This window comes from Mustela nigripes, chromosome 9 (genome assembly GCF_022355385.1).
Source record: "Mustela nigripes isolate SB6536 chromosome 9, MUSNIG.SB6536, whole genome shotgun sequence".
NCBI lineage: Eukaryota > Metazoa > Chordata > Mammalia > Carnivora > Mustelidae > Mustela > Mustela nigripes.
In genome coordinates, this window is record NC_081565.1 from 4,992,916 (window position 1) to 5,008,703 (window position 15,788).

Sequence of the window (15,788 nt, forward strand, 5' to 3'; positions counted from 1 at the left end):
CCCCCCCCCCCCCCCCCCCCCCCCCGCAGGCCAGCTTCACGTCCCCGTGTCCCTGTAGTAACACAGGGCCCCATGCCTGGCTTAAGCTCTGCTGTCACTGTCTTGAGCTTGGGTTTTATAAGTGAAGTCTGATGGGACAATGGAGTGTCTGGGGGCAGAGCAGACACGGGCCTCGTGCACAGTGGTGGCATCCTGCTGTCCCCTTCCCCATGTGTGCTCAATACCCCACCAGCACATTCTGCTGGCCCCACACTGGGGGAGCTTAGTGAGGCTCAGAGCACGTACGAGGTAAGCCTGCTGCATGTGTGGCCAAGAAGGAGAGCTGACCGCCCCGAGGCCACGCTTCCCACGGGCATCAGAACACGCTTCGAGCACAGAGAAGGTGGTGGAATCCTAAGAAACACGGAGGACCAGGGGCCCTATCATAGCCTTCGAACTTGGGCTATTTTTCTGTATCTTTCAACTTCTTCAGCTGAAAACCCCCATGTGGCAGGAAAGCGCCCCTCCCTGCCTGTCTCCCTCCACACCCCACCCCGCACTCAGCAACCAGCCGGAGGCAGAGCAGCTTGGGAGATTGGGGTACGCATCAAGACGTGAAATAAAACTGGTTGAGTCCGTCCACCTGCCTTGCCCACTGCACTGTGCCCAGCGCCCAACGCAGGACCCAGCAAATACCTCTTAAGCAAAAAACTACTTTTTCTTAAGCCTGTCAACAAAGCAGCCATGGAGTACGGTGTGTTTTGTGCTCTTCGGCCTCTGAGCTTGGAGCACCTGTCCCTGGACTGGGGTCCTGTGACTTTCGCTTCTTCCCAGGTGCCGTGTCCACAGAGCAAGCCAGACATCGGGGCACCATGTGAGCTAAGAATGGACTCCCGGATCCTGGTTCCAGGTCTGGTAGAGCTCCCAGGAGTCCAAAGTTGGGGATGGTTCAGAATAATCTAGAACTTCTTGCTTCTGCGAGAATCCCAGGACCCTGTGCGGAGGGTACCAGGGCCTGGAGGGGTGAGAGGCTGATGGGAACTGTACAGGGATTTCTGGGGCCTGGTGGCAAGGCCTTGATCAGAAAGCGGGGCGGGGGGGGGGGGGGTTGACACGTACCTGGTAGCGTAAGTTCTTCCTCGTCTTCTGGATTCAGGAGGAGCCCCCTCGGGCTCCCTCGTGTGGGATGCTCCGGGCCCCCCACACTTCCCTTCCGCCAGCCCTCGGCTCCTGGATGGCAAACGCACATGCACGCGTGGGGCTCTGGGGGGCGGCCTCCCTCCCCTCCCTCCTCACACCACCCTTCCCGGGGGGCCCACGGATGGCTCCCAGAGGCCTGAGCCAGCCTGAAACAACGGACCTGGGGGTAGAGACTGTTCTAGAGACAGTGGGGGTTGGGAGGGTGGTGAGAGCCGGCTGGTGCTAGCAGCCAGCCAGCTCATACCCTCGCCCCAGAGTCAGGATGGGGGTCTCCGGGAGGGAGGGAGACCCCCAAAAAGTGAGAAAGCTGAGGGTCCCAGTTCTGTTTTGGGCAAGGGGAGACCTCTGAGCCTGCCTGGCCCCTTCAGGGGGTCCTGAATACAATAGGAGGACACAGTCTGGAGACCCCAGCACGGGGCACTGAGCCATTGGGATGGTCTCTAACAGTACTGGACTTGACCTCATCTTCAGGTCTTCAGAGAACTTGCTCACCCTGGACCTCACCCTGCCTGTCCTTTGAGAAGCGTGTGTCGTTAGCCCCCACTGCGCTGAGGGAGACCACCTGGTTAGGAAGTGGTTCAGCCAGGATGAGAACCCAGACCTTCCCATCCCCCGTCCTGTCCACCCTCCCTTGGCGATGGCAAAACACCAAGCAGAGTCTGGCACAGATCAAATGACCTAAAGGGAGCCGCTGGGAAGGGGGGTGGAGGCCCGACCCCCAGGGCACCGGAGGGCTGGATGAAGGCAAAGGAGTCAAAAACAGGAGGTCTGCAGCTGCCCGGTGCTAGACTAGGTTCTGCCTCTCACTGGCTGTGTGGCCCTGGGTGAGGTACGTCACCTCTCTGAAGCCGGTTCCTTATCTGCAAAACGGGGACAGTGGAGTACGTCTGGCCCTGGCGACCGTTCTCAAAGTTGGTCTGAAGACCCCAGGAGATGCCCGAGACTCTTTCAGGGGACCCGCGAGCTTGAGCTACCTTCTAGTAACACTAAGATGAAATCTGCATCTTTCATGCTGTGTCTGACACATGGTGGAATTTTTCAGAAACTCCAAGTCATGTGCTATCGCAGCAGACTGAGCTCTACTAATCCAGCCGTAAGGAAACGTGCGAGAGTTGATGAGTGCACTCCCGTTTTTGTCTTTTTGAAAAAGCTCTCTGTTTCACAGGCTCATATCATTCGGTTACACACTTTTTATTCCAGTCATTTTTAAGTAAATTAATATATGACTATTTTACGGGGCGCCTGAGTGGCTCAGTGGGTTAAAGCCTCTGCCTTTGGCTCAGGTCATGATCCCAGGGTCCTGGGATCAAGCCCCGCATCGGGCTCTCTGCTCAGCAGGGAGCCTGCTTCCTCCTCTCTCTCTGCCTGCCTCTCTGCCTGCTTATGTTCTGTCAAATAAATAAATAAAATCTTTAAAAAAATGACTATTTTAAAATTACTGTTGTCATTTCTAGTACAGAAAACACCCACGCTAACTACCACGTAAAGGACACTGCTGGGAGGTCCTCGGTCATTTTCAAGAGCATGAAGGGATGGGGGAGCGAGGACAGTTTGAGACTGCGGCCTCGGGATCACAGTGAGGTACGGGAGATACTGAAACCGACGTGCCAAACCCAGCGCCTGGCTCAACCTGAGAGCAGAAAATGGTTTTGTTCTTAGGATCTATAAAATGAGTCCTGTCTGACGCTAACATCCTAGACCCCTGTCGGGGGACCGCAAGGCGGGACCCCATCTCCACCCTGCTTTCTGTGCAGTGTCCAGCAGAGGGCGCACTGCCTCCGCGTCTGGGGCGCCCAGGGCTGACAGGGCCTCCTGCCTGGTGGAAATTCAGGAGCGGGGGGGCCTCTGTAGGGCAGGGCAGGGGTCCCCATAGGCTCTGATTAAATGCCGAGCTCCATCGCCCTCTAACTCCAAAGACGCACAAGCACACACCTGCCGTTGGGGACCCAGGGCACCACGGTACCCCCGGACCCTGTCCCAGACAGAAGGCTGGCAAGGCAGCGGAGAGCGAAACTCAGAGGAGCTGACAAACCTGAGTAGCAACCACTGAATTCTGTGACCTGCCTTTTCTGGGCCTCAGCTGTCTCTCCGGTAAAATGGGAATAACAGTACCTACCTTCCTAGGTCTGTGGGTTCCATGATGTAAAGAGCTCAGCACAGTGCCTGGCACACAGCCAGGGCTCAGTGAATGGAGTCTGGGGACTGAGTGTGAATCCCCAGCCTGGGGGCACGGGGGAATACGTCAAGGGATTCTTGACATGACGGATTAGGAACTCCCCCACAGGGTCTAAAGGCTGCCACCTACCCAGCTCCCAACCCTGCTGGAGGCTCAGGAGGGAGCCGAGGGGTGCAGGTAGATACCGCGGAGCGCTGAAGGGTGCAGAGGGCACATCTTGTAAGGCCTGTTTGTGTGACCCCAGAGACGCCTCCCGTGCAGCCTGAGCCTGCCCTCTCTTTCCCACTCCCGCCCCAGCCCTGCCCCTAGCCCCCCACAGCATGGCCCAGAGCCCAACAGCTCCACCTGGGCGTGGAGCAGGCAGACCCCAGGGAGGTGGCTGTGGGGGGAAGGGAGGCGCTTCCTACCCTGGCGGAGGTCGGAGAGGATGTGGTGCTCCCGAAACTGGGCAGCGGCTGCACACACCTTGGAGTGGCCGAAGCAGAAGCAGCTGGTGCAGCCGGCAGGGTTGTGGGGCTGCAGGCTGAAGGTCCCGGGGCGGCACCTGGAAGGAGCGCATGCCCCCGAGTTGGGGGGGCGGTGGTGGTGAGTCAGGGAGGTTCAGGGGATCTCAACTAGGTCAAGGTGAGCCAGCATCACTGGGGAAACTTCAAAAAATATGTGTCAAGTTTTGAGATTTCCAAGAGTTGCAAAGATCACGCAGAGAGCTCCCATGGCCTCCTGGCCAGCTTTCCCAGATGTCAATGACTTTGCGAGGGTGCCCTTAACTGGGCCAGGGCTTCTTGTTAGTTCCTGTTATTTACTCAACTCCAGACTTGATTAAGTAAGAACTCTGCCCTTTCCCCACCAATCCTGGTTTTTCTGGCCGGGACCTGATCCAGGACCATGCCGCCTCCTCTGGTCCACGCAGCAATCTTGTCGCTCACGACCTTGCCGGTTTTGAAGGGCGGTGGTCAGATGTTTTGTAGAATGCCCCCAGTTCGGGTTTCTCTGATGCAGTCTCATGAGTACACTGGGGCGTGGATTTGGGGAAGAAATAGAGGCGAAGCGCCCTTCTTGTCACATCACACTGGGGTCAATGCCGCCCCTGCGCCTTCACCAGGAACATTAACCTCCACAGCCCGGCCAGGGCTGTGGCCTCCCGGAGCACTCCGGCACCACGGAAAGTGCCGCGTTCAGAAGGACGTCACTAAGGGCAGCCGGCAGCGGCAGGAGTTACGCCCCATCCCCTGGAGGCCGGGGGGTATTAAAGGCTTGTGGATACACTTTGGGGCCACCACCGTCATTATGAAATATTTTGCAGGGGAGATACCTGGGGTTATGCAAATATCCTGTTTCTCCTGAAAATTCTGCCCACTCAATCAGGCGGCTCTTGCCCACCGAGACGGTGACTGTGAAATTATAACTGATTTCCTATTTCCCCCACTTCCTTCTACATTTATTACTTGGTATCCTTTTGCTGGGAAGCTTTGTCCTTTCGTCGTGGTGTTAGCTACCCCCCCCCCCCGCCCCATCTGTTTGTAGCAGTGTGGACCTGGAGGTATCTGTTTGACTCTTTGGGTCATAATCCAATACCGTCATTATTTATTTTGTTATTCAGACTGGTTCCAGCTTTAGGGAGCTCCTCCAGGTCAGGCTTACGTCCTTTTGACCCAAGATCCCCATCTTGGTTTAGAGTTTTTTCTGTTTGTTTTCATCTGGTTTTGCTTGTAATGAAGCACTTCCTTGCTCTCTGTGATGACCAGACACCCCGGGCGCATCCGGCATGGTCCCTGCCCCAGCCCCAGAATGGCTGTTTTTCTCCGAGGAGCCCTGGAGACACAATCACAGATTCTGGGTCTCTGCCTGGGGCCCCACGAGAGCCCGCCAGGGCGGAGGAATGGGACTCGTCCGAAGCTGTCGATGACCCCCGAGGCCCAGCCAGATCTGAGGAACACATCTCATCAAGCCTCCCCATTTCACAGATGGGCAAAGTGAGGCCCAGAGGGAGGACCCCCCCTAGGCGCAAGGTGGGGTGGGGGCAGAACTGTGGGAGAAGGGGTCCGGTTCCCCGACTCCTCTGTTTCCTCCCCTGGGGATCTCAGCGAAGGAAATCCCACAGGGAGCTGAGCCCTGACTCCAGGGCCTGCAGGTCACACGTGGACGAGATGAGGGGGTAGCCTGGGGCTGACCTAGGTGAGTCAAGGCCAGGGCCAGCCACAGCTTTGGGACTGGCTTCTTCTGAATCGGCAGAGGCCGGGCGCGCTCCGATGAGGGTAGAGTCCACAGTATAGTGCTGTGTCGGGGGCTTCCCACACAGGTCTGTGGCCAGAGAATCAAAGCGCCCCAGACAGACCCTGCGCTGGCTGCTTCAGAGATCAGAGCCAAGGCCAGGAAGAGGAGACGGTGTGCGCCCGCGGAGGTAAACCCACATTTGTCCGCCAGCCCCCCACGGCTTGGAGCTAGGAGGCCCTCTGAACACACAGAAGAAGCAGCTGAAGGACCATGTGATTTGGGGAAGTAATCCTGCCTCGTGCACTTCAGACGCTCCGTCTGTACCTTTGAGGATGACAAAGGTGGCAACAAGGCAGGAATCGCAGCTCCGCGGGCGGGAGGCCCCGGGAGCAGGGCCAGGAGGGTTCTGAGGTTACAGTAGGGCTCGCAGGAAAGACTAGTGTGCTCCACCGGTGACGTCCGCCCCGGGGTGGGAGCCGGGAGGGCACGGCTGGAGTATCAGGGATCTGCCATCCCCGGAGTAGGGAATATCTCCTATCCTTTCTGGTTCTTTCGTTTTCAGATATAAAAGGAAAATGGCTGTCACAGCTCGTAACCATCAGTGGGGAGGGTCCGCGCACAAACGGTGCAGGGCGCCCCGGTGGCTCAGCCGGTCACGCGCCCGACTCTTGGTTTCCGCTCAGGTCCTGATGTCAGCGCCATGAGATCGAGACCCAGGTCCGGCTCCGTGCTAAGCATGGAGTCTGCGTCAGACTCTCTCTTCCTCTCCCTCTGCCCCTCCCGCCCATGCGCTCACTCTCTCTCTCTCTAACGAGTAAGCCTTTATAAAAGAGTATAAACAGGGTCAAAACCTTCAGATCACCTCCAGGACGGCAGACCCCACGGTGCCCCAGGAGGGGCGCCAGGTGGTGAAGTCACCCAGGTCTGTACGGACCCTGCCCCCGCTCCTCCACCACCAGCCCTGAAGTCACTCCCAGCAAGCTGAGGGGCGGGGCGGCTCGCCCACCTGTCGCACAGGTGGCCTTCCACATTCTCCTTGCAGGGGCAGCGTCCGCTGTGGGGGTCACAGGTGCCCAGGCTGCCGGCTTCACTGCAGGCACACGGTCTGCCAAGGAGAGACAGGACAGCAGGGAAGTATCAGACGCGCAAGCCCAGAGGGAGGATGGCCCATCCTCGTGGGAGGGAACTTCTCCATCCTTCCCGCTTCCCTAGAGGACCAAGAGGCAGGCTGACCTGAGAGCCTGCCGCCCGGCTTTTGCCATTCCCACCTTGCCAAGGAAGCGGCCCGCCCACTCACCTGCAGACTGAGCCGCCCGCCGACCAACCCACTCACCCACCTGTACATTCTTGCAACCACCCACTCGTGTCCGTCCTCCTAGCCTTCCACTGAGAGACCCGACCACCCACGCAGGCACCTTTCTGTCCACCCGCCCTTCCGTCATCTGACAAGACGTGGTTCCTGCTCTCACAGAGGCTACGGTCAACGGAATAGGGACAAGCAAACAGGTAGCTCCTGTGATTCGGTTAAGCTCTGAGAGGAAATATGAGAGGCTGTACGTGCACCAAGGAGGTTGCAGTGAAGGATCAGAGAACAGGCAGAGGGAAGACGCCCTTGGGGAGGGGTGCCTGGGCCGAGAACTGTGGAAAGTGGAAGGGTTTGCCAGACACGGGCCGGGAGAGGCAGGGCGCCGCAGGGGGAAGGGTATCTGGGGTAGGAGCATATACAAAGGCCCAGAGGCCAGAGAAACCCCAGGGATGCATGTGAGTTCCGGCCTCATGCCCAGAGCTGTGCCTAGACCCACTGAGTATTCCGTGGGGCATCCAGGACCCCCCATCCGACCCGGATGCATTTCCACTGCGTCTCAAATACACAAAGAGCCTGTTGCAGCCAAAGCCAAGTTCACTTAAAAGTGTTTCGGAGTTTCTGAGAGCCTCATGTTGTCGGTCACGCAAGTTTCTCAATCAGGTGATCGAGTTAGATGAGCGTGTTAAAGCCTTCTTCTGAGGTCTGGGCCGCAGGAGCCCCCCTGCCCGTCTCTCTCCCCTTGGATGCCCCACCGGCACTGCAGACTCAGCCCCTCCCTGCCCCGTGCTCCCTCCGCCCAGGGACCTGGAGGCTCCGCCGTCACCCCTGCTTCCTCTTCTGCTCCCTGGTGACCACCTCCTGACAGCTCTGCCTTCCAAGGGGCTCTGGAATCTGTCCTGTTCTCTGCCCCTCCGTGGTCAAACGCTCGTGCGAGCTGCCACGTCTCCCAGCCGTTCCTGCTGCAGCCTCTACCCCGGCCTCCAACCTCATCCCACTGCTGCCTCACGCCCGTCCAAAGCTCCTCCTGAGGCCTCGGGGCCCCACCGGACCTCCTCTCCCGTGCACCCTTCTGCCCGGCACCCCCTGCTCTTCCACACTGACCTTCGCCTCCCACTTGCCTCTGAGCATCTGCATGCGCTCTTCCTCCGCCTGGAGCACCGGGCCCTCTGCCGTCTCTCGGCAGCCCTCCCACTAGAACTCGGTGCCTCTCCTGCGAAGCCTGCCCTTGACCGCTGAGGCCAGCCGGGCTTCCACGGGACTCACGCCCTGTCTCACGCTCTCCGGAACAAGGTATCTCTAGACCCCTTGAGAAGGCTCCAGAATAATAAGACGGAAGGACGGACGGAAGGAGGAAGAAGGCGGGAAGGACAGCCACTACCCCTTCCTCCCGCCTCCGGGCTTCCATTCCCAGTCCACCACCGGCGCCCCACACAGCCGTCCGCCCCCGCGGCCCTGGCCGCCTCACCTGCAGCCTCCCTCACTGAGCGAGTGGAAGCCGGGCCGGCAGCGGTCACACTTCCAGCCCGTCACCGTGGGCTTGCAGACGCAGGTGCCCGAGGCATCACACTGGAGGTGCAAGGAGCCTGGGGGCGGAAGGGCACAGGGCAGCGGGGGAGGGGGGGCGATCGGGGCAGGGGTGGGGCGGGGGCCAGGCGGCGGGGGCGGCTACCTGCCGGGTGGCAGTCGCAGGGCTGGCACGGCGTCTGGGGGCTCCAGCGGTAGAAGTTCTCCTGGCAGCGCTCGCAGTGTGGCCCGGCTGTGTGGTCCCGGCAGCGGAGGCAGCGCCCGCCGTGGCCCGTGCTGCGGAAGAGCTCCCGGTCGAACGCACACTCGTCCGAGTGGCCGCTGCAGTTACAGGCTGCGGGCAGGGGGGTGGGGGGCGGCACGTGAGGGGCAAGTCGGGGGAGGGCGGTCTGGGCCAATCGGCGTCCTGGTGATGAGGAGCCGGCAGCTCCAGGGGGGCCCGGGTGAAGGGCAGGCCCAGCCTGACCAAGGACACAGAGAACAGCCGACCCGACCCGTCTTCCCCAACAGGACTCTCAAGAGCGAAGGGGGCGCACCACGACCCAGGGCCCTCCCAGGCAAGCCGGACGCACCGTCCGCACGCACGGACCACGGCGGGCCACCTTCGGAGCAGCAGTGTGGCTCACGCCGAGCTCTCTCGTGGGCCCTGGCTCCTAGGGACCACGAGGTCATTCAGATTCGTGGAAACACAGGCCACGCCTCCTTCACTCATTAATTCATTAAGAAAGGAGGGCGGGTTGGCGATGGCTCAGGCCGCCCGCGGGTGGGCCGGGGGCGGGCGAGCGAACACCCCACAGGTGGGCAGAGCTGCGGGGGCCCTGGGATCTGAAGGAGGGAGGGACAGCGTCCTCAGGGCGGGGGCGGTCCCAGGCAGGAGTGAGGGGCAGAAGATCCGCCCAGCGCTGCAGGGAGCGGGTGGGGTGGGGTGGTGGCTGGAAGGTCACCTCTCGAGCAGCCTGATGGGACAGGGTAGGGGGGTGCGGGGGCCGCTATGGGGTCAAGAGGTCAGCAGAGCCTGATCCAGGGAGGCCGGGCAGCCACGGTCAGCGGACTTCACCTCGGAGCAAGGCAGGCTCTGGGAGGGTCACCCAGGGGCTGGGTGTCACTGGGCTGGCACTTCAGCAAGGGCCTCGGGCTGCGGGCGCAGCTGGGCTGGGGGCTGGGGGCTGGTGAGCAGGGCTGGGGCGCTTCAGGCCTGGAGGAGGGGCGACGGGGCTGGGACCGAGGCACAGACTGCGTAGAAGGACAGGCAGCCCGAGAGGAGTGGATGACGCTGAGTTTGGGGTTGTGGGGAGGGGGGCGAGGGGTCAGGCACAGCTTCCGGGCTGCTGGTGGAGAGGACAGAGATGGGGCCACTGGGTGAGAACACAGCAGGAGAAATGGTCTGGCCTTTTGTGTCCCCACCGTGGAGACAGCCTCAGGCTCAGAATGGGTGAGCCAGCCGGCCCGCCTCTTTGGCCCCAGGGAGGACTTCCTGGGGGAGGCAGAGCAGAGAAGGCAACAGAACCCCAAGAGGGCCATGGTGGCCGTGGGAAGCCCCTGCAGACAGGGCTACTCTGTTCACAGAAGAGGCTGTGCCCTCCTGGCCCCTGCTCTGGAGGCCAGAAGCCTGGGCCCATTCACAGGGTGGGCCCAGAGGCCAAGCTGTCAGGACAGCCGCTGGTGAACACACCCCTCCTGCCACCAGCTGCGACCCGGCGCCCAGCAACGGTCAGCTACACATGGGGAGCCCAAAGAAGTTCGGGTGACTCTCTGGGGGACAGGGCAGGGCTTGGAGCCTGGGGGAAGCTGGGGTGGGGGCTGGGACGGGTGGTGATGGACGGTCCCACACCCGCTGTGTGCAGCCCCACGTCCCCGGGGAAGGTACGCTGGCACCATCGTCTCCAGCCGGTCTCTGAGGTTTGGTGGTCAAAGCCACATCACATGGGGACCTCGTCTTCAAAGGCTGCCTGGGGGGCCGTGGGAGAGGCTGGGTGGGCAGGTCAGAGTCCCCCAGGACCTGGGGCCTTCTGTTCTGGCTTTGATTAGCAGCTGCGGTTGGAACCATTGAAACAAAGAACAGTGCGCAGGGACTCAACAAAGAACAGTGGGGGGGCTTCCCACATGCCTCCTTGACAGCGTGGGACTTGGTCTGGGGGGCGCTTCGTAGGGGCAAGGCGGAGGAACACACGCCCCTTCCTGCTCTCCCCTTGCCTCTCCTCGGCCCTGCAGCAACGGGGTGGGGGGGGCGCGGCAGGAGCAGCCCCCACTGCCAGGTCTCAGGGACTCGGCCCCTGGGGCCCAGAGCCCTGGGACACTCACGCACACACTCGTTGGCGGCCTCCGCCGTGCCGCGGGCCCACGGGCGGTCCTGGAAGAAGGGCAGGCAGCGCTCGCAGTCGGTGCCCGTGGTGTTGTGCTGGCACCGGCAGGCCAGCCGGCCCGCCGCATCGGGACCACACTCGCTGGCGTGCCCGTTGCACTTGCACCTGGGGGGACACAGAGATCGGGTCCAGAGACTGGGGAAGGCACCGTCAGGGGAGGGGCTCACTGCCAGGCAGCCCAACTGGACCACTCAGTGAGCTACAGGGAAGCCCTATGATGCGCCTGGGTCCACGGGAACGGAGAGCAGGCTGCGCTGTGCTATTCTGAGCTCTGTCCGTGGACAAACGCACCACATCTTCGTTAGCCCGCTAATAGACCCATTTCACAGACGGAAGAACTGAGGCCCATGCAGGCTGCCCTGGGCCAGCTGTTAGGAATGGCAAAGTTTGCGAGGCTGCTGCTGAAGGAGTCCTAGCCCAGAAAGACCCAGAAAGAGGTCATCCCAGTGTCCCAGGTGGAGGCAGGGGTGAAGGAAGGGGGCAGCTGGCCCGCACTCCTCCTTCATGTCTGAAGGGGCGAGAAAGAGGTTGTTCCTTACGGAGGACAGCCCCCGACTCAAGTCCCCGGTGAATCTGTGCCTCTGGGACAGCCCCTGGGGACCGTTTCCCACCGCATCCACCTTCCCGTGGTGACAGGAGACCGGCAGAACTGGGCAGACACAAGTGAGCCCGTGGGGCCACCACGAGGTCTGAATTCCAGGTTTCCCCTCTGCCCCCCGCCCAGCAGAGCTCAGACCTTCCTGCTGTGGCAGGAAGAACCACACCCACCCCCATTTCACAGATGAGGAAACGGAGGTTCAGGCTGAAGTGACAGGTGCTGAGTGGCAGAGCTAGACTCCGCACCCTGTTCTGCTCTGTGCAGACCCCATACTCCTGGACACTAGTCTCAGGCTTCTGTAGGCTGCATTCCGTGCTCTGCCCTTGGCAGACTTTAAGAAATTGCTGACCACTGCCGGCACCCCCACTGTCTCCTCTACTTAGGGGACACCGGGTTTAGTAAAGGCACAGGCCATTGTTTTCTCCGTGGGAGCCCCGGATAGGCAGGGAACACCCCAGCATTCCTGGCGGGGATGAGGCAGACAGTGGGCAGTCTTGGGAGATAGTGACCCCTGGCCTTGGGACAAGGGACCACCCATGTCCCCGGCAAGGTCTGCAAACACCCCGCCTCCCCCATGAAGCCCTCTAACCCCAAGGGAAAGAATGAAATTCTTCCAGGCCACTGTGGGACTCCGGGTGCCGGCCCACCTGCCCCCCAGCCAGCGGCAGGCCCGAGGGTGGTCTGGCTCGGACAGCTGGAGCCCAGATGTCCTCTGGCCAGCAGCCCCCTGACAGCAGGCGCTGGAGCTCGCCACCACCCGCCAACCGTGGAGAGCGCCTCCTCCTGGGTGGTTTGACCCGAACCAAGCGTGGGAGGGGCGGGGGAGGAGGTGTGGAGGGGCCCTCATGGACACCCGCACCTCCCCTCCCCTCCAGCCCCAGCCCAGCCTGGAGGGGGCAGACCCGGCGAGTGCAGGCAGCTGGGCCCCGCCTTCCCTTCCTGGACCTTTCCACCCCTCTGAAGGCCACCCAAATGTCCCTGAATTCCAAAATCAGCCCACAAGCGAGAGGACCTCCCGTCCTAGACAGCCTGTGGCCCACGAGCCTCTCCGAGCCTCCCACCCCCTCCCGCGGCCGCTTCCTAACGCTCTCTGGCTTTTCACTCCTCTTACCCTTGCCCATGCCATGTCAGGGGGTTGGGGCCTTTCCAAACCCTGTCACTACCCTGGCCAAATCCTTCCATGGCTCCCCACTGCTGTGGGTCCTGAATGAACTTGGTCCACGGTCCTGACCATCTTCCGGCCTTGTCTTTGGAAGAGGCTCACACACCGGCCCTTCTGCCCAGGATGCTGGCCTCTTCTCACCCGGGCTGGGCCGCCGTCTGCAGAGCAGTCTCCCTGACGGCCGGTACACCGCCCCCCCCGACCCCCGGCCCCATCCGTGTTATTCTGGGGTGCGCGGACATGTTCGCTGGAGAGTGATTACTGTCCACCACCCCCTTGGGGTTGGGGCGGGAACGCCTGTCTTCCTCTTTACTTTCCAAGATGGAAGCCCCCGAGCGCTCCTGCTAAAGATCCCGTGTGTGCCCGCCCTGGTTCCACAGCCCGCCGTGTGTGCCCACTGTGTGTGCCCGCCGTGTGTGCCCGGGACCCACAGCCACAGGGGAGCCAGCACCGGGGGTCCAGAAGGCAGGAACTGGCAGTTCCCACAGGAGAGAGGAAACACGACCCCCGCTCCCTCGGGGCCCCTTCCAAGGAGTTGGCTGTGGGGCTTTGGGGTGGCCTGGACCATTCGTCTGCACAGAGGCACCTCCAAGTCTTATTTAAAACGTCTGGGTCCCCGGGAAGCCCGATCACACCCAAGATTAGAAGGAGACTCGGGCAGGAGCAGGGTGGACGGGCTTCGCGGTCTGGGACCTCAGGAGGGCTGGCCGGAGAGGGGAAGCTCTGGAAGCTTCCAGACCTGCAGCGGCGTGTGGTCACCCCAAACCGGCTTGGCTTGGAAAGGAAAAGAAGGAAGGAGGGACGGAGGAAGGAGCACGGGGAAGGGCGAGGACCTCCAGGCCGAGGGTTCGGCGGGTGCGACGGTCTCCGTGTCACGCCAGGTGGTGGAAACACGGCCGATGCAGGAAATGCCAGAGCCAGAGTGTGGCCGGGCCATGAAGACCCCGAGCGTCCGGCCCAGGGGACCAGGACCCTGCCCCTCCTTTCTCCCCGACACATCTCAAGTGGCTTCTTCACCCCCCACGGCAGCCACTGGGTGACCCCCACGGGGCGGCTGCCTTCCTTCTGCCCCCCACCGGGGGTCTGGGGTCCCGGGCCGCACGGTCCTGCGCGCCACCTACCTGCCGCCCACGGAGAAGTCGGACACGGCATAGTAGTAGGACTGCAGCACCTTGGGATCCTTGAAGATGTCGTCCCCAAACGTGTTGAGCCGGTCCAGGGAGATGAGGAGCTCAGTGCTGGTGACCCACTCCTGGGGGGGGAAGCGGTGGGAGGTGAGGTGGGGGGGAAGGCATCAGCAGGCTCCTGAGTACTCGCTCTCACCCTGTTCTGCCTGGAGGTCTGGCCCACTGCCCTGGGCATCTCCTGGGCCCCAGGGACAAGCCAAGCTTAGGCAGATCCCAAGAATGGGGCAAAAATAAGGGGCCTATGATCTGGGAGCACAGGTGGGGGCCGGGCCACCTACGGGCTGTGCACCTCTGGGGACTTCCTCCATGTCTCAAAGGCTCCCCTCCACCATCCGTAATATGGGACAAGGAGTCGTGCCAACCCCACAGGGGTGTTTGGAGAAGGATGGCCCGTGTCAGCAGTGGGGCGTGGGGTAGGGACGTGCTCAGGAAGGGGGCGAGGTGCTGGGGGCAGGGCTGAAGCCACCCATCCCATCACGTGTCGTGCCCTTAACTACTCCCATCCTCGATGTGAGCAGGAGGAGAACATGTGCCCTTCTCCACGCAGCCGGGCCTCCTGCGGGGCGGGTCCTAGTTTCTAGGCTTCTCATATGCTCAGGCTCCCACAGCCAGGCACCTGCCCCAGGGGACATCTGTCCCTACAAGAGTGGGGATTTGGGGCCCCATGTTCTCACGGCTTCCCCAGCCCCCAGGTTCTGCCCGGCACATAGCAGGTGCTCAGTAAATACTTGCTGATCGCTGAATGACACCTTCCCCCTGGAAGATCCTGGCGGGGAGGTAGGGGAGAGCCCACGTGAAGGCTGACATTTTCATCCGCCTGCTGTTATAATCAGAGGTACACAGAGGCGGCTCCAGCTGAATTTAAATCAGCATTTTAATTCAGCCCAGGAGCTCCTGGTTTAGCAATCAGGCCCATCAGGGCAGAAACGAACTTCTGGCAAAGTCTGTCTTCAGGCCCCAGCGTGACAAGGCAAGCGGGGTCTCAGCTGCTCCTTCGGAGCTCGGCAGCTCACCGACCTGCTTCCTGGGACCCGGGACCTCTGCCCGAGGAGGTTTCTGTTGGGGAGGGAGGGTCCGGCACCAGAAAACCTTCAGTGGGAACCTCTGCACTGAGCAGAGTCTCTAAGTCCTGTCACTCTGAAAATCGCCTCGCAAATGTCAGTGTGCCTGCAGGGATCTGGTTAAAACAGCCTCTGAAGCTGAGGTCAGGGGCAGGGCCCGAGGTTCTGCATTTCTAGCCAATGCCCAGGCCCTGCTGAGGCCATCAGGTCCATCAAGTCCCCGAGCAGAGAGCTAGCGTCTGGGGCAGGGGAGCCCAGCGTGCACGGGGTCACAGGCTGGGAGAGAGAAGGGGAATTTGTCCCCTCAGCCCAAATCGTTATGGGGCTCTCCCTGATGCTGTAAAGGTCATTTTAGGGCAAACCGAGCTCCGAGGTACAATGGGCCTGTGCGGTCTGTAATGGCGCCAGCTGAAACCACAACCGGGCTCTCAGGTGGATCTTGGCCAGCCCCGGGGGTCCAGGATGTGGCATTAGAGGCAGGGGCAGGGAGCCTCGGCTCCAGCCGGCACCCCGCGGGGGGATGCTCAGGTGGCCACTGGGTTCTGGTGGCCCGATTCTGCCTTGGCAAGCTTACCTCTCCAGGGTTCTTGGAGCCTCATGGGGAACAGAGGGACCCAAGACCCCGCAGGCATGTGGACTCCTCCATCACCTGCCCCCCGGAAGAACTCCAAGTCCTCAGAGGAAGCACCCGTCCCAGATGCGCCCAGAGGGAGGACAGAAGAGCAAGGTGGGCTTGCCTTTCATCGTCCTTCTCTGACCTTGAGGTCCGCCTGGGATCAGGGGGCCAGGTTGGGGGAGCATTTCTGAAGAGGTTGTCTCTCTGTCGGGGAAAATGTCCAGCCCATAGGAGACAGGTCATGGGCGGGTCTCAGCCTTAGCCTCTACCCTGGAGTGATGGCTCAGACTGAAGAACCCTGCCTGGCCCTCTGCTTGTCTTCTGATGACCTTGGCTAATAATCGGTAATCTACAGAGCTTGGAGCCCCATGGAGAAGAAATTGTCATTTTAAACAGAATCAC

The 15,788-nt window shown here is 61.5% G+C and overlaps 1 protein-coding gene across 1 annotated transcript in view; it reads right to left on the reverse strand.

Annotated features, from left to right (window-relative positions):
- LAMC3 (laminin subunit gamma 3) overlaps positions 1-15,788 on the reverse strand; it is a 55,965-nt gene that overhangs the window by 24,580 nt on the left and 15,597 nt on the right. Inside the window, exons 3-9 of the mRNA XM_059410523.1 lie at positions 13,644-13,774; positions 10,701-10,867; positions 8,545-8,733; positions 8,341-8,458; positions 6,576-6,674; positions 3,763-3,899; positions 1,099-1,209 (exon numbers count right to left, since the gene is read on the reverse strand). Coding sequence (XP_059266506.1) covers positions 1,099-1,209; positions 3,763-3,899; positions 6,576-6,674; positions 8,341-8,458; positions 8,545-8,733; positions 10,701-10,867; positions 13,644-13,774 — 952 coding nt within the window. The remainder of the gene's footprint in view (positions 1-1,098; positions 1,210-3,762; positions 3,900-6,575; positions 6,675-8,340; positions 8,459-8,544; positions 8,734-10,700; positions 10,868-13,643; positions 13,775-15,788) is intronic.